Raw genomic sequence first — 22,784 nt, 5'->3', positions numbered from 1 at the left:
GTCAGAGGGCTATTGGCAGGGCTTCATGACCCTGGGCAGGCTATGACTGGGCTCTTTGGCCCCAGACAGTTTTATGAGACAATAATTATCATATTTTGGTAAAAGTTTTAAGTCACAGCAGTAAGGTCAGTGGCCATAAGTTTCATTATTGAGCTCCTTTTTTTTTTTTTCTTTGTCCCTCAGAACTGCTAATTTCTCAACTATAGTCTTATTTCTTATTTGGTATTTAAACATACATTTATTGAATAATAATTACACTCTGGACACTAAACTAGATACTTGGGATTAAAGACAAAGAGATTTTCTGGCTCACTTGCTCTATAGTATAAACAATATTTTTAGCCCCCTTTCCCGATTCCAGTTTAAAAATCTCTTCATCAAGACGGTGGATTTCATTGGCAGAACATTCTTCTTGACCTTCACAGGGTGGATGCAGTATTTTTCTTTCCACAAGCTCATTCTTCAGGTGTTAGCAACTGTGAACCTGGAAAGTGAAACCTACTCTTCAGCATCCTATCGCTGGCATTTTATTTCCTACTTTTCTGTGAAGTTGCAGGCTTCAACTGGTAGGAGCAACGAAAACTGTCACCTATGCCCTCTGTCCTCCAGTTTCTCACCAGGAGTTTCACTTTCTCGAGTTCATTAGCTTGATATTTTTGGAAGACTATAACTTAACCCTATCATCATCCACTTAGCGTGAGGGACCAGCCCTGTAGGTATGGGCATTTAAGAAATCTCCTTAGTCCCAAAGACATTATTCCAGAAGCTTAATTTTAGAGAACATATACTTGTGCACAATGCATGTGACTGGCAAGTCTAGAAATATTTTATTCACTCAATTATTCCACAGAGGTTTATTGAGCACCTTCTGTGTGTGGTTACTGTGTGAGATACCACGGATAGAGCAGTACCTCTTTGTACCCAGCAGTACCAGATGAAGTGCCTGTATTAGTTTCTTGTTGCTGCTGTAACAAATTATCACAAACTGAATGGCTTAAAACAAACAAATTTATTGTCTGGAGGTCCAAAGTCTAAAATGAATCCTCAGGGCTAGAATCAAGGTATTTACAGGCTCTGTTTCCTCTGGAGGCTCAAGGAGAATTCCTTCTTTATATTTCCAACATCTAGAGGCTCCCTACATTCCTTGGCATGTGCCCCCATCCCTCTGATCTCTGCTTTCATCTTTACATCACCTTCTCTGACTCTGACCCTCTTGCCTCCCTCTTATAAGGACCCCTGTGACTTTTGTTCCACCCAGATAACACGGAATAGTCTTCCCACCTCCAGATCCATAACTTAATCCATTTGCAAAATCTCTTTTGCCTTGTAAGGTAACATATTCACAAGTTTTGGGGATTAGGATGTGGACATTTTGGGGGGACATTATTCTGCCTCTCACAGTCCCTATCCTCTTGTTTTTGTTCTAGTGAAATAATGTCATTAATAAGTAATCTTGGCCTGTCAGACTTACTCTTTCTGATGAACTAGCAACGTGTCCCATCTATTTATCTGCATTGCAATTTAAAATATGTATGTTAGATCAGGTCTTAAGATGTGGGCAGTTTTATCAGGGACATCAGCATGTAATGAAAAACCTAGAAGTTTAATTAATGTTGTAAGTGGTAGAAATCTATAGAAATGTCACTACCACCAATACATCTTGAAATTTTTTAAACACCAACCTAAAAAAATAAATAAATAAAACAGACAGAAAAAATCTAGGAGACCCAATACTTTCTGATCAGAAAAAACTCTTTCAGCAAAACTGCTTATTATCCTAAGGTAAACCAAATTAGGGAGTTTAGAGTGTGAAAATAATCCCCGGTGAGGATCTAGGTTGCCTTTAGTTTGCCTTTTCTTTTTATCGCTTTTTTGTTCACAAACACAGTGTAGCCAAGAAAATTTCTAACCACTAATTGCTGTGGTATAAAAATTTTGTAAATAAAATAACACTAGAAATCACCAAAGCATGAACAGTTCTGAAGAACCAGTGATTTGTTAAAAAGATGTCAGAAACCAACACGTTGTTAGAAAAACAAAAATGAAAAGTATGATTATTTGAGTTCAATTGTGAATTCCAGAAATTGCCTAAGATTTTCTTTCTGGATATATCCTGGTGCTTACTATGGTTGCTGGTAAGTCTGGGGATTCAAGGGTCTGATTATGGATAAAAGTGGGAAAACAGAGGAGCTTCTAACCAGAGGTATTTATATTTTCTGTGTTTTATAATGAGACATAGAAATAATCTAAATGTCTTAAATTTAACTTCTACTGACATCCAGGTAACATTAAGCCTTTATTTTATTTTTCATGTTTTTAGTGAAACCATAGTCAAATCAGAAGAAGTTGATAAAAATGGACAGCCTTTGCTCTTTCTCTCTGTGCCACAAATTAAAATTCGGAGCTTTGGGCAGCTATCACACTTCTTGAATATTGCCAAAGATGCGAAGCTGAAGGAAACACAAGCTTGTATTGAAGGTGATATTTACACTCACTCCAGTCTGGGATTGGAGCTTTTAGAATCAGTCTTGGGGGGATTCATTTATTACAGTCTCTTGAAAAAAGTTCTGCAACCTAACAGGTAAAAAGTCATAGGTATAACTTCATAAAATGATGTAGGTTTCTAGGTTTCTAATTTTAGCATGTGGTTTAAAGAGAATCGTCTCAGCTTCTGGTAAGCCCAGTGGCCTGGAGCCTGTAAGGTCCATGTGGAGAGAGAAGACAGATTCCCAGGGCCGGCGTCTGAATCCACCCTGTCCGCTAACACACTGTTAGCAATGGATCATAACCTGTTTCCTTTCAAATGAATGCAGGCTCTTCCTTTAAAAGAGACAGCCCTTACTACTTTCCCATTCCATTTTTCTCAGACAGATTCACTGTGGACTTGACAGCTTTCTGTAAATAATTACATTTATTCAACTCTGTGGGAAATACTTTTCCTCTTCACTAAAGATACATAAATTCTCATATTGTCTAATCATCTAACGTGCAAAAAAAAAAGTGATTGTTTGCCTGCTATAATCGCATCGTAAATATTTCTTATAAGTCGAAATACCTAATCATAGGTAATGATGTGTTGTATGTGTTTTCCTTTTACTGAAATTATGCCAAGTACCCAGGCATAAGGTACTTGAGTTCTGCTCATTTCTGTGTGGGATGGGAAGATGGTCCTTTAAAAAAACATGCCACCTTCAGTACAGCAGCCTCTTTTTATCTCTTGCCCACTCTTTTTCATGAGGCTATCTATACTTCAAAGCTACTTAACTGAGGAGGGATGAAATCCTGAGTAAAACTGAATTCACAGAGGTTGTTAATGGAGGCACGATTGTTCATTAGGTTCAACTTAATATGTAGCCATAGATGGCTATATGTCTGGTTTGGCTAAATATTTATCCTTTGCTGCATTTTGCCCTTCCTGCAAGTGTTTAGGTACAATCCTTAGTTTCATGCAACTTACACCATGCAATTTGGTAGTCAGGTATATGTCATGCCCCAGAATGCACTTAGTCTGTCTTTTCATAAATCTGTATGAGATGGCAGCCATAAAAGTGGTAAGTTGAGATGCTCAAAAAAAAGATTGATTCCTTGGTCTCCTTTTCCTTGGTCATCCCTCTTCCCCAATGCAATTCTTTCCTCACCTCTGAGGCTACAGTATTTGCTGGTGGCACAGCCCATTTCCCATTGGAGAGTTAATACCATCAGTATGCTTCATTTCTATTAGGTCAGGCTTTCTGAATTAGTCCCATAGGCATTTCCTCCTACCTGTCCCAAGGCATACATATTTTCGTCTTCCTGAATTCTTCATTCTAAACAAGGTTTTCCCCTTTCTCTCTCATTTTTGACCATATTGCTTTTTTAAAATGTATGTTTAATTGTACATATTTGTGGGGGATAGTGTGCTGTTTCAATACATGCATATATTGTACAGTGATTCACTTAGGGTAGAGAGCATATCCATCATGTAAACATAGATCTTTTCTTTGTGGTGATTACAGTCAAGATCCTCTTTTCTAGCTATTTAGAAATATGGAATATAATATTATTAGCTCTTGTCAGCCTAGAACACCACAACTTACTCTTCCTGTCTACCTGTAGATTTGTACCCCTTAAGCCAACTCTTCCCTTCTCCCTGCTGCTCCCTTCCCTTCCTGTCACAATCATATTACTATTTGACATTTACCAAATTCTGTTTTCACCACCTCTAGGTGCAATTTTCACATCTATGTCAGCCTTGATCATGAGTCGGTGTTTACATTTTTCACTATAATTTTGGTATATATGTAAATACTGGTTAGATTTGTTGTTCCAAGTCTAAGATCAAGTGGTATTGTGAATATAAGCAGTTGGAATAGGTGAGACACTGGCAGTAGATCTGTTGGCTGAGAGAAGCATGCTGTTTTGGAAAGAAAGCATTTATGAGTACTGAGCACTGGTACACACACACACATACACACACGTGTGTGCACATACAGTCCGAGTGTTGATTCTTCTAAGGAGATCAGTATTTCTCGATCTTCAGTAAATTCTGAATATGTTAATTGAATGTCTATTCTGAATGATGCTCCACAGTCAGGAAGGAAGGAAGGAAGGAAGGAAGGAGGGAGGGAGGGAGGGAGGGAGGGAGGGAGGGAGGGAGGGAGGGAAGGAAGGAAGGAAGGAAGGAAGGAAGGAAGGAAGGAAGGAAGGAAGGAAGGAAGGAAGGAAGGAGAAGGGAAGGGAAAATTTCTTGGCCTTTGTGTGTTAGGGAGATGACACATATATATGATATTACAATCCAAATTAGAGCATGTCACGAAGTATAAGTTCCCCAGCATAATGGAATCTCAGAAGTAGAAATTAATTCTAATTGGTACAATCAGGGAAAGCTTAGTGAAAGAAACACATTAGAATGGGCTTTGAAGGATTTATTAGTCTTTGGGTTTGTTGTACTAGAAGACAAGAGGATAATTTTTGTTTATCTACTTTTTTGTCAGCAAACAGAGACCCTGTAGTAAAAATCCTGGGCTCGGATTATGGTACAGTCAAAGAAGACTCAACTGTATTAACTATTCTTGATAAAATTACTAAAGATGAAGATCCTGACAGAGAGATTAAGGTGAAGATTGCTGTGCTGCTTAAGCAACTGGATCTGCACCTACTCAATCATTCTCTAAAACATATTTCATTGTGAGTCTTTTTAAAAAAGAATCTGCTAAAAATTAGTTTAAAAAATTGCTTTCAGAGTTTTAGCAAAAAAAAAAAAAACAAGAAAAATGAAGTATGGAAGTTATTGCTATTGAATTAACATATTTTATTAGAACAATATCTTAATTTTATTTATATAGTTCTAAAAATTAAAATTTGGAGATATCATTGCTAAAACACTCTAGTAGGGTCTCATCCGATTCTGAAGACATTAAGTGGGCTTGTTATTTTCAAAGGATCTTAAGACTATTACATAAGTTATTAAATTATAATGCAAATATGTGGAGTTTGTATAATTCGAAACTTGTTAATTTTTCTAATTTTTTTTACTATGGTAGTGTTATCATTGAGAAAGGAAGTGAATATTAAATTGAGCATATTTAATGTTACATTAAATAAAAATCAGTCTACAGCCATACCACCCTGAAGACGCCCAATCTTTTCTGATCATGCAAGCTAAGCAGGATCAGGCCTGGGGGAGGGAGGAAATAGAAATCATTAATTCTTTGAGGTTTTGACAGTGATTATTACATGGCTAAAATTAACTGCAATTTTAATACAAAAAAAGATATTCTCTGATATAATGGAATGTGTTCATGTGTTTCCTGTAGATTCTGTTTTCAAGCATTTAAACTGATTTTTTAATCATTGTTTGCAGAGAAATAAACTTAAATCCAGTGGCTTTTAAGAAGGATATAGAGATGCTCAAACGTTTCTCAGGAAAAGGAGAACAAACAGTCTTGGAATCTATCGAATATACCTCAGGTTTTTATCTTTTGATTCATTTTGTATTATTGACATTTTCATAATTATATTTTCAGAATGCTTTCCATGGCTACATTACAGTGAAATACTTATGAAAATGAAAATGTAACATCTCAACAATATTGATTTTGTTGAAACCAACACATTTTGCAAAACTCTAGGTTAAGAAACTCCTCTTAATTGCTTGGTGATTGGTTTCAGATTATGAATTTTCAAATGGATGCCGGGCCCCACCTTGGAGACAAATTCATGGGGAAATTTGTTATGTGATGGTGAAACCACATGATGCTGAAACTTTGTGCATTACTTGTAGCGCAGAAGGAGTATTTCTAAATGGTGTAAGTAATTTTTAAAAAACATAACTAAAGCCAGTGGACTTTGGTTCTTATCTCGGTCTCCCTAAATGCTGGCATGTGTCAAGGGTTGTATCCTGATGACCGCAGAGAATGAGAGTGTTCTGTGGGATTGAACCAGATTCCCCTGCTATGCGTTTGCTGGGCACATCCAAAATTGCCTCACGGTTAGCTGCCTTAATTACCACTGCAGGTCATTAAGCCAGTCTTCTAGGAAATGGGGTTCAAAGTGACCCATGCCACTTTATAAAACTAAAACCTCTTTAACATAATCAGTTCACTGATTACTTACACAGGGATTAAAGGAAAGAAAAAGCAAAAAGGGACACTGAGGTAATGCAGAACTAGTAACTGCAGCTTCTATCCTAAGAGTTGAAGGACAAAGGGAAGTGTAGACATGCCCCATGAAGCTGGGACCTGGACCTTGGGGGAGGGGTCACTTCCAGGCTATGCTGGTCCCCTCAGATCTCAGACAGTGTCCATGAAGCTGGGACCCAGACCTCGGGAGGGGCCATTTCCAGTCTGTGCTGATCCCCTTAGATCTCAGACAGTGTCCATGAAGCTGGGACCTGGACCTTGGGGGAGGGGCCACTTCCAGGCTGTGCTGGTCCCCTCAGATCTCAGACAGTGTCCATGAAGCTGGGACCTGGACCTTGGGGGAGGGGCCATTTCCAGTCTGTGCTGATCCCCTCAGATCTCAGACAGTGTCCATGAAGCTGGGACCCAGACCTCGGGGGGGGGTGGCCATTTCCAGGCTGTACCGGTCCCTTCAAATCTCAGACAGTGTCCATGAAGCTGGGACCCAGATCTTGGGGGAGGGGCCACTTCCAAGCTGTGCTGGTCCCTTCAGATCTCAGACAGTGTCCATGAAGGTGGGACCCAGACCTTGGGAGGGGCCATTTCCAGGCTGTGCTGGTCCCTTCAGATCTCAGACAGTGTCCATGAAGCTGGGACCCTGACCTTTGGGAAGCGGGTGCTGCCCAGTCAGTGCTGGTACCTCAGGAGCTCAGAGGAGGATCCTCGTAGAGCTGGCTGAGCCGGGACCTGGACCTCTGAAGATGGAGTCCTGACCAGCTGCTGATGATATTTCTGAGGGAGTGTGATGAGCCTGGTTCTGGGACTGTGGAAAAAACACACACCCGGAAATTGTAACCAATTGCTGCTACTGGAAGCAACTGCTACTGTCAGGGTGAAGGGCTGTTGCTAGGGTGACTCTGACAGGGACAGTGGACAAACAGGAAGCAGCGTGTCCTCCTCTTCCTCTCCCAGCCTTTCAGTCTTCCTTTACCTTCCTGCTGACTGAACCTAACCTAACCTGGCAAAGGAGAAACACGATTCTGCAGATCCCCAGCCCGAGTATCACAAAGCAGAGTCTGGGTGGGTGGGCTCGGAGCCAGGAGGTAAACACCACACAGCCTTCTGAGTCTTCTGGATTAAAACACTTTAGTTTTAGACTCATCCCTGTTCACTGAACTAGCTAGGAGGAGCTCAGCTTTCTTCTCTGCAACATCCTGCCCTCAGTATCTGCAGTGTAAATTTGGGACTCACAAGCAAAAGTCCTCAAGGATGACCCAGATCCTTAATGGGGACCCAGCGATCACAGGGACTGCTGGTGGAGTTGTTACACCTCGGCTTGGGTTGGCACCAAGAAGCTGGGGCTGTTTCCTTGCCCACTGGTAGGCATCTCCTCTGATGTGCCTCGTGGTGCTTTGCCTAGTACCATTGTGCTTAGTTTATTTGCTTTTGGTTTGTTTTGATATTTCAGAAAAATGAACTCTCATTATTAAGTAAGAGATAAAAGAAGGAATGATTTTCTTTGACATCCTAGAGGGGGCAAAGAGTCTATCAAAGGCTATTGATCCACAAACAAATAACCTTATTTGGTGTGGAAACATCTGGGTGTTCCTCTCAGTTTTAAAAAACATGAAAGACAAGGACCATAAAACTATTCAATAATTACAACAACATTTAGAACACACTACAGATACATATGAATATATATATATACACACAATTGAATAGATAACACACTACAGTTATATAAATTTATATATAGTTGTGTTATATATATATATGATATATTTATTATATACACATACACGCAAGGGTACTTCAATAAGTTCATGGAAAAAGAGGATAGTTACGTAGAGATCATAACTGTAGAAAATGAGCCTACAGCCACCGTACTGCACATGGAACGAGGACAGAGTGTGGCAAACAGAAACAGGCTTTTCTCCGGTGGCATTCTTATCTGGAGGCCTTTTATGACTCCATCAGCTAAGGCTCTTGAAGTCATAATGCATTTTGAGGAGAAGAGAGGAAAGGAAGCTCTTACATTTCTGCTGAATAGCAGAGTGCCCTGCGTGCATATAGGAGGTACTCAGTAAATGCTTGCTGAATGAATGAACGAATGAATCAATGGATAACTTTAAGGGGAAGGGTTTTGCCTATACATCTCATGTACGTGGGTACTTCAAAAATTCATGGAAAATAGAGTTTAAAATATTATCTTTTAATTTCCTGGACTACCATCTGGATCCTTTAGAGAAGAAAAGTGTGTGTGTGCTTAGGTCGAGAGATATTGGTTAGGCTTTTGTATTGCTGTTACATTAATCACAGCACCCAACTTTTTCTCCCAAAGGGCAAAGCAGATGATGAGAGAGACATTAGTTATGAGAGACAAAGTGAAGTTTATAAAGACCTTGTCACATTTTTAAAAGAAAAATCAGCAAAATTTTCAGAAAATATGTCTAAACAAGTAAGTTTTTAAGTCTCTTTTGATCTTTCGTAACATAATATTACTCAACTGTAACTTCCTATAGTACAAAAAAATAGGGATTTTGCCTATTTTTGGACGCTGCTTTTAATTATGACAGTGTTTTTTCTTCACAATATGACATTAAAATAAGAAATATTCTAATTGTAGAACTTTAAAAATGTTTCTGCTTTTCTTCAGATGATAGGCACTGTTGACCCTTGAACAATGTTGGGGTTCGGGGGTGCCGACCCTCTGTGGAGTAAGAGTAACTCCAAAAAATTGTCCAATGTATTTACTGAAAAAAAATTTGCATATAAGTTGACCCATGCAGTTCAAACTGTGTTGTTCAAGGGTCAACTGTATAATATTTCAAATTGCTTTCTATGCAGGACTTGTTCGTCTTCTCCTTTGAATTAGTAACACTAAGAGCAAAAGACATCTTCACTAATGAAGCCTAGATGTTTTGATTATTTTTATTCTGTCAGGGAATCTCATGATTACTGCCTAATTGGATTGTCCTGATAAGTATGTGTGCCGCATGTGCACAAGAACTGTGCTTCTTTTATGTCTTCCTTGGTTTTTGGAAGTAGTGCTGGGCAAAGAAATGAGTCAGTGTCATATTTTATGAAATAAAATTTTGGTTGAAGCCGATGATGGTAAGAAGAGGATATGCAAGATATTGCAAGAAACACTAACATGATCCGCCTAAGTTCCAGGCTGGTTCTTTAAAGTGTGTCAGCCCCACAGGCCTTCACATCAGATAAGTTGTCTCCTTCTGGCCCTGCCGCTTCTGAAGGTCTCGGTTCTCTTGCTAGACTGCTACTGCTCTTGTCCTGGCGCTTCTCTTTTGTCATCATCCTGTGAATTCTTTCGTTTCATGGTGTTTTATCACCTGTTTCCTGAATCCCAGTTTTCCTTCCTTTTTTTTTTTTTTTATTATTGTGGTTAAATATGTACATAAAATATAAGATGTGCCATTTAAATCATTTTAAGGGTATAATTCAGTGGCATTAATTACATTGACAGTGTTGTGCAACCGTCACTACTATCTATTTCCAAATCTTTTTCATCACCCCAAACTAAAACTCTGCACCCATTAATTGATAACTCCCTGTTCCTCCTCCCCACAGACCCTGGTTAACTTTAATCTACTTTGTATTTCTATGAATTTGCATATCGTAGATATTTCGTATCAGGGGAATCATGCAATGTGTGTCCTTTTGTATGTGGCCTTTTTCACTTAGCATAATGTTTTCAAGGTTCATCCATGTTGTAGCATGTACCTGAAGTCCATTCTTTTTTATGGCTGAATGATATTCCGTTTATATATGTGTATCATATTTTGTTTGTCCATTCATCTATTGATAGATTGTTTCCACCTTTTCTCTATTGTGGATAATGCTGTGAACACTGGTGTACAAGTACACATTCGAGTTCCTGCTTTCAGTCTTGGGGGTATATAACTAGTGGGCTTTCCGGGTCGTATGGTAAATTCTGTATTTAACTCTGGGTGAAACTGCCCAGCTGTTTTCCACAGTGGCTGCACCACTTCACATTCCCAGCAGCAACATATGTTAGTTCCCCTTATATGCAGTTTTACTTTCCACAGTTTCAGTTACCTGCGGTCAAGGGTGGTCCAAAAATATGAAATGGAAAATTCCAGAAATAAACAATTTATAAGTTTTAAATTGCATGCCATTCTGAGTAGCGTGATGAAGTCTCACACCATCCCACTCTGTCCTGCCCGGAACATAAATGATCCCTTTGTCCACTGGATCCACACTGTCTACACCACCTGCCCAATAGTCATCTAGTCTGGGTGATCAGATCGACTGTCACTGCATCACAGGGCTTGTGTTCAAGGAAGCTTTATTTTACTTCATAATGACCCCAAAGCACAGGAGTAGTAATGCTGGCGATTCAGATGCCAAAGAGAAGTCATCAAGTTCTTCCTTTAAGTGAAAAGGTGAAAGTTCTGGACTTCAGGGAAGACAAAAAAAAAAAAAAAGGATTATATGCTGAGGTTGCTAAGATCTACAGTAAGAACTCATCACCTCCTATCCATGAAATTGTGAAGAAGGAAAAAGAAATTTGTGCTAGTTTTGCTGTTGCACCTCAAACTATAAAAGTTATGGCCACGGTGCATGGTAAGTGCTTAGTTAAGATGGAAAAGGCATTCAATTTGTGGATGGAGGACACGAACAGAAGTGTGTTCTGACTGCTGGCTGTAGGGTTCAGTACTATCTGAGGTTTCAGGCATCCATTGGGGGTCTTGAAACATATCGCCTCAGATAAGGGGGACTACTGTACTCGTTTCATTTATTTTCTCTATTGTTTGTGTGCTTTCTATTTTATTTTGTTTCTGTTCTTTAGGATTTTCCTCCTTTTGTTTTCTTTGGGTTTAATTTGCTTTTCTTATTCAATTTCTTAAGTTGGAAGCTTAGACCATTGATTTGAGAACTTTAATTTTTTTTTCCTGCTCTAAAGTTGTATGCTGTAAATTTCTTTTTAAGCACTGTATAAACTGTGTCCCATAGATTTTGATATGTGTTTTTATTGAAATCAATATATTTGAGCATTTTCCAGATAGCTTTCTTTTATTAATTTCTACTTCATTTCCAGAGTATTAAGATAAGATATTCTGTATGATTTTAGTTCTTTTAAATTTGTTGATGTTTGTTTTATGAACCAGAGTATGATCAATTTTGGTGAAATTTTCCTCGTGCATTTGAGAAGAATGTGTCCTGTCAATGTCAATTAAGTCAAGTTGGTTGATAGTGTTGTTCAGGTTTTCTATATTATTGATTTTTTTTGTCTGCTTATTTTATTGATTACTGAGAAAGGAGTTTGGAAGTCTCCTAATTATGGATTTATCTACTTTCCTTTTAGTTTTGTTTTTGCTTCGTGTATTCTGCTGTTTGGTGAATATACATTTAAAATTGTTGCTAATTGATTCTTTGTCACTATGTAGCACCCCTAGGTCTCTGATAATATTATTTGTCCTGGAGTCTATTTTGTCTAAGTTTAATATAGCCACTCCTGCTTTCTTTTGATTACTGTTTGCATGAACTATTTTTTCCAACTTTTAACTTTTGATGTATTTATGTCTTTATAAATAAAGCAGTTTCTTTAAAGCACAAATAGTTGGGCTTTCCTTTTTTCATCCAGTTTTATGATATCTCTTTTGAGGTTTGTAAACCATTTTCATTTGATGTAACCACTGATAAAGTTGAATTTAAATTTACTGTCTTCCTGGTTGTTTTCTATTTGTCCCATTTGTTCTTTGTTTTTCCCTCTTTTTCTACTTCTTTTGAATTAATTGAGCTTTTAAAAGTGATTCCATTTAATTTATGCTACTCACTTTTCAGTTATATTTCTTTTAAAAGTTTCTTAGTTGCTGTCTTAGGGCTTAGGGTATATATCTCTAATTTATCATATCTTCCTTTATGTAATATTATACAATTTCACAAATAGTTTAAGTAACAATATACCTGGGTGTCTCTTCCTGTCTTTTGTATTATTGTTGTCATACATTTTATTTTTACATGCTATAAACACCTCAAAACATTATTACTATTTTTCTTTTACATAGTGAATTACATTTTTGAATCTTTAAAAGTAACACAAAAAGTCTTTTATATTTATTTTTACTGTTTCTGCAGCTTTTTATTTCTTTATGTAGATCCACGTTTCTCCCTTGTGTTTGAAGAACTTCATTTAATATTTCTTCTAGCACACGTTAATTCTGAGACTTCCTGGCAGTGAATTCTCTGTTTTGTTCATCTGTGAAAGTCTTTGTTTTGCCTTCATTTTTGAAAGGTTGTTTTTTTGACCTCATTCATTATATAATTCGGGGTTGACAAGTTTTTATTTTTGTTTTCTTTTCAGTTCTTTAAGGATATTGCTCTTTTTTCTTCTGGCTGTATTGTTTCTGATGAGAAGTCTCTTAAAATTTTTATGTTTCTTGCTCTGTGTGTAATGTGTCTTTTGTCTCTGGCTACCTCCCAGATGTTCCCTTTATACTTGGTTTAAGCAATTTGCATATGTTATGTCCCAATTAATATAGGGTTTGAGTTTCATTGCTTCTAGTGGAAGTGAGCAGTGAGTAGGTCCAATTCTGCTGTTGAGTCTGTGTGGGCTGCTGCAGAGATTTGAGTTTAAAAACTTCACATTACTGTCTGCCTAACCCTGATAGAGGCCTTAGTCTTGAAGTTGCCCTTATCCAGTGTGTGTTGCTGAGCAACCCAAGTTAGATGCCTCTGAGATGTCCTTTCTTGAATTTATCACCAGTGTTAATCTTCAGATAACACTAGATAATTGAGAAGTGATATCGTTGTAAAAATTACTCTTAATTTTTTTTTTTATAAAGGAGATTAGCTTCAGTGAAGGCAAAAAAATGGAAAAATATCAGCTTGAGGAGGCACCCAAGAGGGAACAAGCTCCCACCTTCCATAAATCTATTTCTGGTTCAGGCAAGAATCCACTGGTGAAGAACCAAATTAATTTTGGAAAGAATCAAATGACCAACAGATTAAAGCCGAGCTTAAACTGGAGGGCCACTGTTGATTTCAAACAGTAAGTAGACATTTGCATGACCACATATTTGCCTAATATTTCACATAAGTTTATTTTATAATAGAAAAATACAAAGTAGATATTTACACGTCCCTCCATGGTACAAGTTGGTTTCTTTCTGCTCCTCTTTTTATTCCAACTGGAAAGATTTGACAGCCACAGGGTTCGTATGTGGAGTACTGTGAAGGGAAGGGAGGAACACGACTCACTTTTCATGCAGTTGATGATTCAGGACAAGTAACATGTGAAAAAGATGATAAAACACATGGAAAAATCACATAGGAAATGTCAACATAATGGTAGGGCCCTGATGAAGTAAGTGCTGGAAGAATTTGGAATGATGAAAATTATATGGAGGTAATTAGGGAAACCTTCAGAGAGATGGTATCTTCTCTATTAACAGAGAACTTTAATAGTACAGAAAGGCTAGAGTCTCAGAAATATTCACAGGCCTCTGCGAAGTGGACATTGGTTTGATGAATGTATGAAAATGCAGAACTACTTCCATTTGGAACCCTCTGTAAATATGTGCCAAAGCCAAGAGTGAGAGCCAGTGCTACTCAAATGCCAAAGCACTCAGAAGCATCTAGAGAGCTTCTTAAAATTTAGCAAGTAGCTTACAAGTTTCAGCCTATATTTATTATTCTATGTTGTCACATGATTGGATTAAGAACTGGCTCCTGGTTGGTCACATGGGGACCCTCAACTGCAGGGATTCTGAGAACAACGGGGTGATTGTGTTTTGGAAGAAAACTCAGAGAGCTGTCAGAAAGGAGTCTTGGGAGGGCTAGCACGTTAGATCGATTGGTTAGAGCGCAGCCTTGTAACACCAAGGTCATGAGTTTTGATCGCTGCATCAGCCAGCTGCCAAAAAGCCAAAAACAAACAACTGCGAAAAAATACATGCCTTTCAGATCCCTCTACTGGCCAGCCACCACCCCCCCCAAAAAATACAGGAAGAAAAAAATAATAAGGAGTCCTGGGGAAAGGAGAGACACTCTCAATCCTCTAATTCTCACTGATTTTGTGTTTGACTTTTGTGACTGTTTGAAAAAGTGAATGTGACCATGAAAAATGTATGGGAAGCTCTGTTAACTGGGAAGTGAGTTTTAAAATACTGCTTTTTTCCATGTGCTCATTCTTTCCACCATGAATTTTCTTAAGTATTTAATGAGAACTCAGTATGTGCTAAGCCTGGGAATATCTGGAAAGCCAGGGACAGGCTCTGCTGCAATGTTGGGTGGGGAGGATAAGAAAATGGGCAACTACAATCAAGGGTGATCAGCAACTAGAGTAGAAGGCATAGGGGGAAGGACTCACCATGATAGCAGCCTGTGAAGACCGGGCCTTAGTACAAAGAAGTACTGGACAAAATGTTTTTTCAGTATATAAAATGCCTGGCTGTGCTTGAAGAATCCAAGGAACATCTCCAATTGTCAGATGAGGCTGGAATTCATAGTCGTTCTCTGTGTCAGGAAAACACATCATCTGGTGCATGAAAATGATAAGACTATTTGTATACCTTTTCATCTTTTATTTCCTATTCATCAGCATAAAGTAATTAATAAAGTTAATATTATTTTTTAGCCGCAAAAGCTTATTAAAAGATAGCCAAGAGGAAAAACACGGAGTAAAACTTGAGAAGTCAAGACCATCTGTTTCAACTGGAAGAGGACAGTTACTTCGGTATGTTTCTGTTAAAGTGACCAGTTCCTAAAAGCCACCCTCTCAATGGGCTGGTTAGTGTGCTAATTAATGGCATTCTTACTGTTATATTAGGGTCCTAAGATACTGATATTGACAGTTACCAGGAATGTTAGTAAAAAATGATAATACTGGATTTCTTTAAATATATTTATAAGATACCCTTCTAATGCAAAGTTTCTCCCCATTTCTAAAGGATATTTTTGCTGGGTATAGCATTCTGGATTTGGGGTTTTTTGTTTGTTTGTTTGTTTGTTTCCAGCACTTGAAAATGTTGGCTTCCATGGTGTCTTCTGACAAATCACTGCTATTTGAATTGTTTTTCCCCTATAGATAATGCATCATTTTTCTGGTAGCTTTCAAGATTTTTCTTTGTCTGTAGGGTTCAAAAGTTTGAGTGTAATGTGTTTTGCCATGGATTTCTTTTGCCTTATTCAATTTGGGGTTAACTCTTTTTCAGTTTGTAAATTTATGTCTTTTGCCAAATTTGGGGAATTTCCAACCATTATTTATTCATATCTTTTGAATCCTACTCTCTTTCCCTGTCCCTTCTGGGATTTTGAAGGAACGGATATTAGATCTTTTGGTATAATTTCACAGGTCCTTGAGGCCCTGTTCATTCTTTTTTTTTTTTTTTTTCCAGTTTATTTTCTCTAATTTGCTCCTATTTGGTAAGTTCTGTTGTTCTATCTTCAAGTTCACTGATTCTTTCCTTTGTCCACGTCTATAAATCCTAGTCAGTGAGTTTTAGTTTCAATTCTTGTAATTTTCAGTTCTAAAATTTCCATTTGGTTCTTCTGTATATCTTCTGTTTCTTTGCTGAGAGTTTCTATTTTTTTTTTTCATTTGTTTTAAGCATGTTTATATTGCTTGTTGAAATATTCTATGATATTGTCTTTAATATCCTTGTCAGATAATTCAGATATCTCTGTCATGTTAATATTGGCATTTCTAAATTGTTTTTTCTCATTCAAGAAGAGATCTCCCTGGTTCTTGGTATGACAAATGATTTTCAGTTGAAACCTAGACATTTTGGTTATTATATTACAAGACTGGATCTTATTCAAATCTTGTGCTTTAGGAGAGCTCCTATCATATCACATTAGCAGAATCGGGTGGGTGCCACCTCCCCAGGCTGGAGAGGAACTGCAAATGCAGGTGACACCTGGGGACTGGGGTGGGGGGTGGGAGGAGGCAAGTGAGGGACTCCTCATTACTGCTGGGGAGTCATGGGAGTTCAAGCTCCATCTAGGCCTCTGCTGATACCAACCTGGCTGTGATGGGAAAGGATCCTCTGTCACTTTGCCAGTGTTCTCCACTGTCTCCGCAATTGTGGAGGGGATGGAGAGGGGAGGGGTGACCTCATTTCTGCTGGGAGCTGGTGAAAGTCCTGACTCTACATTAGACCTCCTCTGACACCACCCCAGCAGGTGGGTGGCAGTGTTCTGTTACAGTCTAGTAAAGGTAGAATCCAAGGCTCTCCACTTGGCCTTTGCTGGTGGAGGCAAGAATGGGCCACAGTGGTTTTTTTTAGTGGTGTTGATTGAAGTAGATCATTCATTGTCTAAAAGTTTTCTGTCTTGTTAGGCTATTCCTTTTCTGCTCCTTGGACTAGAAAGAGCAGGCTTTTCTTAGGTGCTTTTTTTTTATGCCCACTGGAGTTTCTGCCTTGCTGGCTTTTCCTGTACCCAGTCTCGAGTAGATGAGACAAAAAGAAAACTCAGTGAACTCACCATTGTGTTGGTCCTCGGGGCCCCAGATTCCTAGCTAGTCTTCCCTTTTCTCTCCACCTATCAGTGTCATCTTATGTTTGTTTTACATATAATATCCAGAATTTTTAGCTTAGTACTTAGTGGGAGGAATAAGAAAAAGTATATCTACTTCATCTTTCCCAAAATGGATGTTTGGTCTAAAGTATTTCAATTTTAAATTGGATTATAGTGAGTTAGAGAATTTCAGGGTAATAGATAAGGTAAAGCTGTAATGTGTCCAAGCAACAACTGTTAGTCAATGACAAAAAATTACAACTTCTCTGTGTCTAATCTTGCCTAAGTGGAGTTCATAGATCAATCAAACAATGAAGTTTGCTTTTTAATTTTTTTTTTAACCTCCTGAATGTACAGTTCCTATAAGGTAGGACAAGAAGGGTATCATAAAAAATAGGGAAAGCAGCTTAAAGTTAAATGTCAAAGGATTCATCAATGGGGAAAAAAAGAAAAAAAGACAGCTTTCCTTTGGGGTACTGCTTTTTTACATGAATTTGGAGTGATGGAACAGACCTAATGCATTCTGCACTCATCTCCAGGAGCTTATTAGACTAAGGGACGGTAAATTTAGAGTTTCCCCAGAGAATTCAGATTTATTCCAGTCGATGCTTCAGTCTAGGACCTGTGAGTTAAATTTAAGACATTTCTAGAGTAGGCCTGATCTACTGGATTTTTTTCTGTGACTAACACACCCAGCTTTCCTGACATCTTTTGGACAAGAAAATAGATGAAAATGAAACTTGCTCATGTGGCTCGTTGAATTAGAACAGGCTCTTGAGTTCAGGCTTTCCCTCTACCGGGATCCACAGAGCACAATCACAGTGTTCTACATGTGAATCGGCTTTTGGAAGTTTAAGAATTGGGGCTCTCTATGCAGGAAAAAAAAAAAAAAAAAAAAAACCTGTGAGAAATTAAGAAAATCTTGCAAACTGATAACATTTAAAAACTAACCTATCCTCCTACTATGATCCAAAATGGGATAGACTAAAAAAGACTTCTGTGGAAGAGAACCCATGGGGTGCTGGAGAAAGGAGAGGAGAGAGAGACAATACGAATGAATTAAATGTGATCACAAAGGCCTGAATGAACTAGCCCATGCCCATGACCTTGACGTTGAGGTAGAAACTGCTAGAACAGTGAAGAATAAAGTATACTCTCTCTTCCTCATGACTCTTTTTATAATTTGAACATAACCATCATGATTCCACTAATTCTATTTTTTGTAAATCCAAATTAATCATCTACAAATGACCCTTTTTCAGTCCTGGTTGGTTTTACCCTAGGTTTGCATTCTCTTGTGCGTCCATAAGCCTTCTAAGGAATGGGGACTCAGAATGCACACCCTGTGCCAGGGTGGCTGGCAGGGCCACTGAGTTCCTCCTATCCACGGACACTGCTATACACACAAACCCGAATGGGTCCTGTCCCCTCCTGGGCTCTCGTCTCTGTACTGCCCTGCAGCACTCCATCTGAACAATCCTTAGTCTGTACATTCAAAGCCTCCACTCTCTCCTCCTCTGCATTTATTGAAACTCTTAAGGGCAACGATTCTCCTTCAGATCTGCCCTTCCCCAAGTCCTACTTAATGGCAGGGCACGGAGACAGTGGGAAGTATTCTCCTCTACACTGCTCCACATTGCATTAACTCCTCTTCACAGTACACCTCCTTTCCTTTGATGCTGATACAACCCTCTTTCTTTCCCGGGTGCTGTCTTCTGTGGATCTGTGATCACTGACGATTGTGGCATTGACTCACTGTCAGCTCCACCCTGCTTCCCGCCACAATCCTGGGAAACCTCAAACTCCAAGCAGAAGGCCAGTCCCAAATCTTGGCCCACTACTTCCTTGGTTTCAATTCCACTGACTTTTGCCTCCTCTCCATCGACCTACTCCTATTGCAGTTTCCTGGAATTTATCACCAGAAACACTCTCCTTCTAAAATCTTAACCTAGCCAGAATTCATTTGTTTGATTGTTTATTATTTATATGTGCTTGAATTTATTGTTTCTTCCAGCAAATATTGATTGAGTGCCTTGTATGTGTGCTGGAGAGACAGTAAACAAGACAGACACGGTTCTTGCCCTCAAGGGGCTTACCTGACAATCCACAAGAAAACACAGAAATTAAAATGTTCAGCTAGTGACTAAAGCTGTAAGCAAACAGAAAAGGTGCTGGGGAACTTAGGTAATTATTACTGATAGACCACAGATTTGATTTCAGACTTCCTGATGATTAAGGTAAAGACAAAAACCTAACCAGTTACGTAATTCCTGGGGTCCCTAAGATGAAAACAAATGAAACCTTTAAGAACAAGACCACAGTTTTTCCTTGTATTTTGAGAAACACACTGAAAGGCAGCATTCTTCAGTAGTATTCCTTTGATACCTGGCAATCATCAGGCCCTCAATACATTTTTGTTGAGTGATCATGCATGATAATAATATTATTTAACACATATGTCATGCTTATTCTGTGCTAGGCACTGTTCTAAGCTCTTTACATATTAATGTCAGTTATCATCCTTATTTTGCAGATAAGAAAACCGAGGCCCATGTAGGTTAAATAACTATTCCAGGTCCTACCAGAACAGCTCCTTTTATACAACTATTTCTTTTAACATAGCCACTTACTAACCATGGGGTTTTGTTCAAATTATTTTTTAACTCATTATCTCTGTAATGAGGATAATAATAGCAACCACCTCTTAGATTGTTGGAGAATTAAAATGAGACAACATTTACCCACAGTCTGTTGTCCTGAATTTTTGTGGCCAGATGTGTGGACTTCTGAAAAATCCACTTAAATAAAAGGTGACAAGGTGCAAATAATGTATACTGTATGACACCTCTATTGGGCTACAGGCCAGAACTCTATAGTCAAATACATGACACTATCAGGTAAGGCCTTGGCAACAAGTTAAGTCCATTGGGGGATAAAAACAGTTTTCAGAGCTTTTTGGATTTCAGAATTAGAGGAAAGGGATTATAGGCCTGTATATTGTATAAAGGTCACTGACCTGTGAATTTGATACTGAAGGCCACCTTAATGTGCCATTGCAAGGTATATTAAGTAATTTTGGATCCTCCAAGGTGAATGCTGTTTTCCTCTTTTAATGTCTCTGATCGTTGGTTTCCTTACGTGTAGAATGGGGATCATAGAATCCAACTTGCAAGGTGGTCGGGAGGTTTAGAAATAATGAATATAAAATGCCTGGAACATAACAGACCTCCATGATTGGTGGTTGCTATTGGCATTATTTAATATTAAAATTAGCTAGAAGATTTGAAAGTTTACTTCTATCACATGAAATCAAGAGTATGCAGGAGTTAATATCAAGATAAATATCCTGGGTGTACCACCTTTTCACATGTAAGCAATGGATACATAGTCCCTGAGACATTGTTGTGGATTTGTTGGCCCAATGGCATGCATTTGGCAGTGGGAGGTAGAGATGAGCTGGTGTGATGGGTGTGCGTGAGGGACCTCTGCAGGTGTGTAGGACATAAATGGAGCACAGCTATGACTATCTTCAGGGATCTGCCCAAGGTTCTTATAGTAATGTTGTCCGTGCATCAATGTGCTGTATTTCCGTGGAACTCAATATTTAGCACGCCAGTGTCTCTAGGAGTTGGGTGGTTAACCCCTTGGTCCTGAACCTGTTTATGTTCAGATCATTGCTCCTCAAAATCCTGTGTCCTTCCAAGTACTTTAGTGTAGGCATCATGAAGAAGGATGCGTTGAGTATTGATTCTCTTTGGTAAGGGAGACCCTTTCATTTTAGGGTGTTTGCAACACTGTCCAGTGGAACTTTCTGCAGTGATAGAAATGGTCAGTATCTGAGCTGTTCAGTATGGTAGCCACTAGCCCCATGGAACTCCTGAGCACTTGAAAAGTGGCTAGCATGATTGGAGCATTGAACTTTTAATTTTATTTAATTTTAGTTAAATAAATTTAAGCAAATGTAGATATAGATAACCATATGCATCTAGTGGTTGTCTTATTGTACAGCACAGCCTTAGGACATTTACGTAATTTCCCTGTTTATTTATCACTGTTCTCTTTATTATTATTATTGTTGCCAGAGCAGTAATACTGAAGCACACCTCTATAGAGACATGGGTTTATTCATCTCCTCATGTAAGTTTTAACTGAGATCTTCTAGAACTCAGAAAGTGCTGGTATCTTATCCATTGCTTGTGTACGTGTTGCTGAAATATTATCATTATAACCGCATCCATGCTGTAGCTTATTTGTAAATTATTTGTTGTTATTGTTTTTAGTAAGTATGCTGATAGGATTGAGGAAATTGTTAGTGAGAGCTGCTCCTCAGAGAGTGAGGAATGTGAAGAATCGCCTGACCTTCGTCAGGAAGCAAATGCAGATTTGCCATCGGAATATTGGCAAATTCAGAAGCTGGTGAAATATTTAAAGGTAAAATTAGGCTATTTTTTAAAAATATGTTTTCAATGTTCATTTTAAATCCTTTCCCAAAAATGTATATTCTGCTTCCTAGTTTATTACATGTTTCTTTCAAATAAGGGTGTTAGGCATGTCTCTTGTTATTTAAGTGTGCACAGAGGAAGGTCTTATTACCCAGAGGATGCAAGATCAGTCCTCATGGAGCAGTCAGGCTGCCTAGTACCAGCCCTCTCTCCCAGCTGGGGAGTGAGAGATGGTCATAGCAGACACCAGGTACTGTGACTTGCCACCATTTTATAATTTGCAGTATGGTAGAGTGAAAAAAAGATCGATTTTTGAAGCTGGATTTAGGTTAAATTCTAGGCTGTATCACTTACTAGCAGTGTGGCTATTGGAAAAAGTATGGTTTGGAGCCTTAATTTTCTCAACCCATAGAGTGAAATTAATGATGTCTGTAATATAGGATTATTTTAAGGACTAAGAAAGCGCATTTGAAACATAGCATGTTATCTGATACATTGTAGGTGCTTAAAATATGTATTGGCCTGTTTCCATTTCTCTCTTACGTCAGATAACAGGTTTGAAAATACTTTACACGATAACTGATCCATATAATGTACTTAAGTACATGAATGGGGGACAGGGCAAGGAAAATGGCTTGCCAGAACCCAGATTAATATCCACTTCTGGTATCAAATAACAGATATTGATAATATCTAGGCCTTGTCTAATGGTGAAGTCCAGAGTGCTTGTGAAAAAAATGTTCTGACTTCCCTCATGTTTTTCTCCTGCTTTTTCATGTCTTTGGTCAAATCAAATGAGGACATTTGCTAGTGGCTTTGCATATTTAAAGATATTTATGAGACTCCTAGATTGCCAGAGGGTACTTTTTCATGTTTTTGAGGTGTATTTGAGGTAGCCTGTATGCAAATTTTTGTGAATTAGACAAAGGCCCTCTGCATGAACACAATCTTGTAGGCATAAGAGAACTGAAAAAGCTTTTCCTGCAAGAAAAACATGTCCTCTTCCTCTGATGGACATGGCCTCAATTGGAATTCTTAGCATTTCTCAGAAAAGAAAAGTCTGTTTTCCTGAATCCTGAATCCCCCAAAATTAGTAAAGAAAATGGCAAAACAGGAAAAAATATTCTAATTCTCCTTTGAGAATTCACGTTGAATAATCATCATAGAGACATTACTGGTTTGAAGGAACACACTGACATCATGGGAAGCAACAGCAAAAATGCTGATGGCTGAGTCC

General features: G+C 38.4%; 1 protein-coding gene across 1 annotated transcript in view; it reads left to right on the top strand.

Annotated features, from left to right (window-relative positions):
- ODAD2 (outer dynein arm docking complex subunit 2) overlaps positions 1-22,784 on the top strand; it is a 156,682-nt gene that overhangs the window by 4,022 nt on the left and 129,876 nt on the right. The window contains exons 2-9 of the mRNA XM_063100917.1: positions 2,321-2,478; positions 4,974-5,166; positions 5,843-5,949; positions 6,151-6,287; positions 8,944-9,060; positions 13,430-13,635; positions 15,223-15,321; positions 21,386-21,536. Coding sequence (XP_062956987.1) covers positions 2,321-2,478; positions 4,974-5,166; positions 5,843-5,949; positions 6,151-6,287; positions 8,944-9,060; positions 13,430-13,635; positions 15,223-15,321; positions 21,386-21,536 — 1,168 coding nt within the window. The remainder of the gene's footprint in view (positions 1-2,320; positions 2,479-4,973; positions 5,167-5,842; positions 5,950-6,150; positions 6,288-8,943; positions 9,061-13,429; positions 13,636-15,222; positions 15,322-21,385; positions 21,537-22,784) is intronic.

Source organism: Cynocephalus volans, chromosome 6 (genome assembly GCF_027409185.1).
Source record: "Cynocephalus volans isolate mCynVol1 chromosome 6, mCynVol1.pri, whole genome shotgun sequence".
Lineage (NCBI taxonomy): Eukaryota > Metazoa > Chordata > Mammalia > Dermoptera > Cynocephalidae > Cynocephalus > Cynocephalus volans.
Note: the sequence above shows the minus strand (reverse complement) of the source record. Positions and strands in the feature narration are given on the sequence as shown.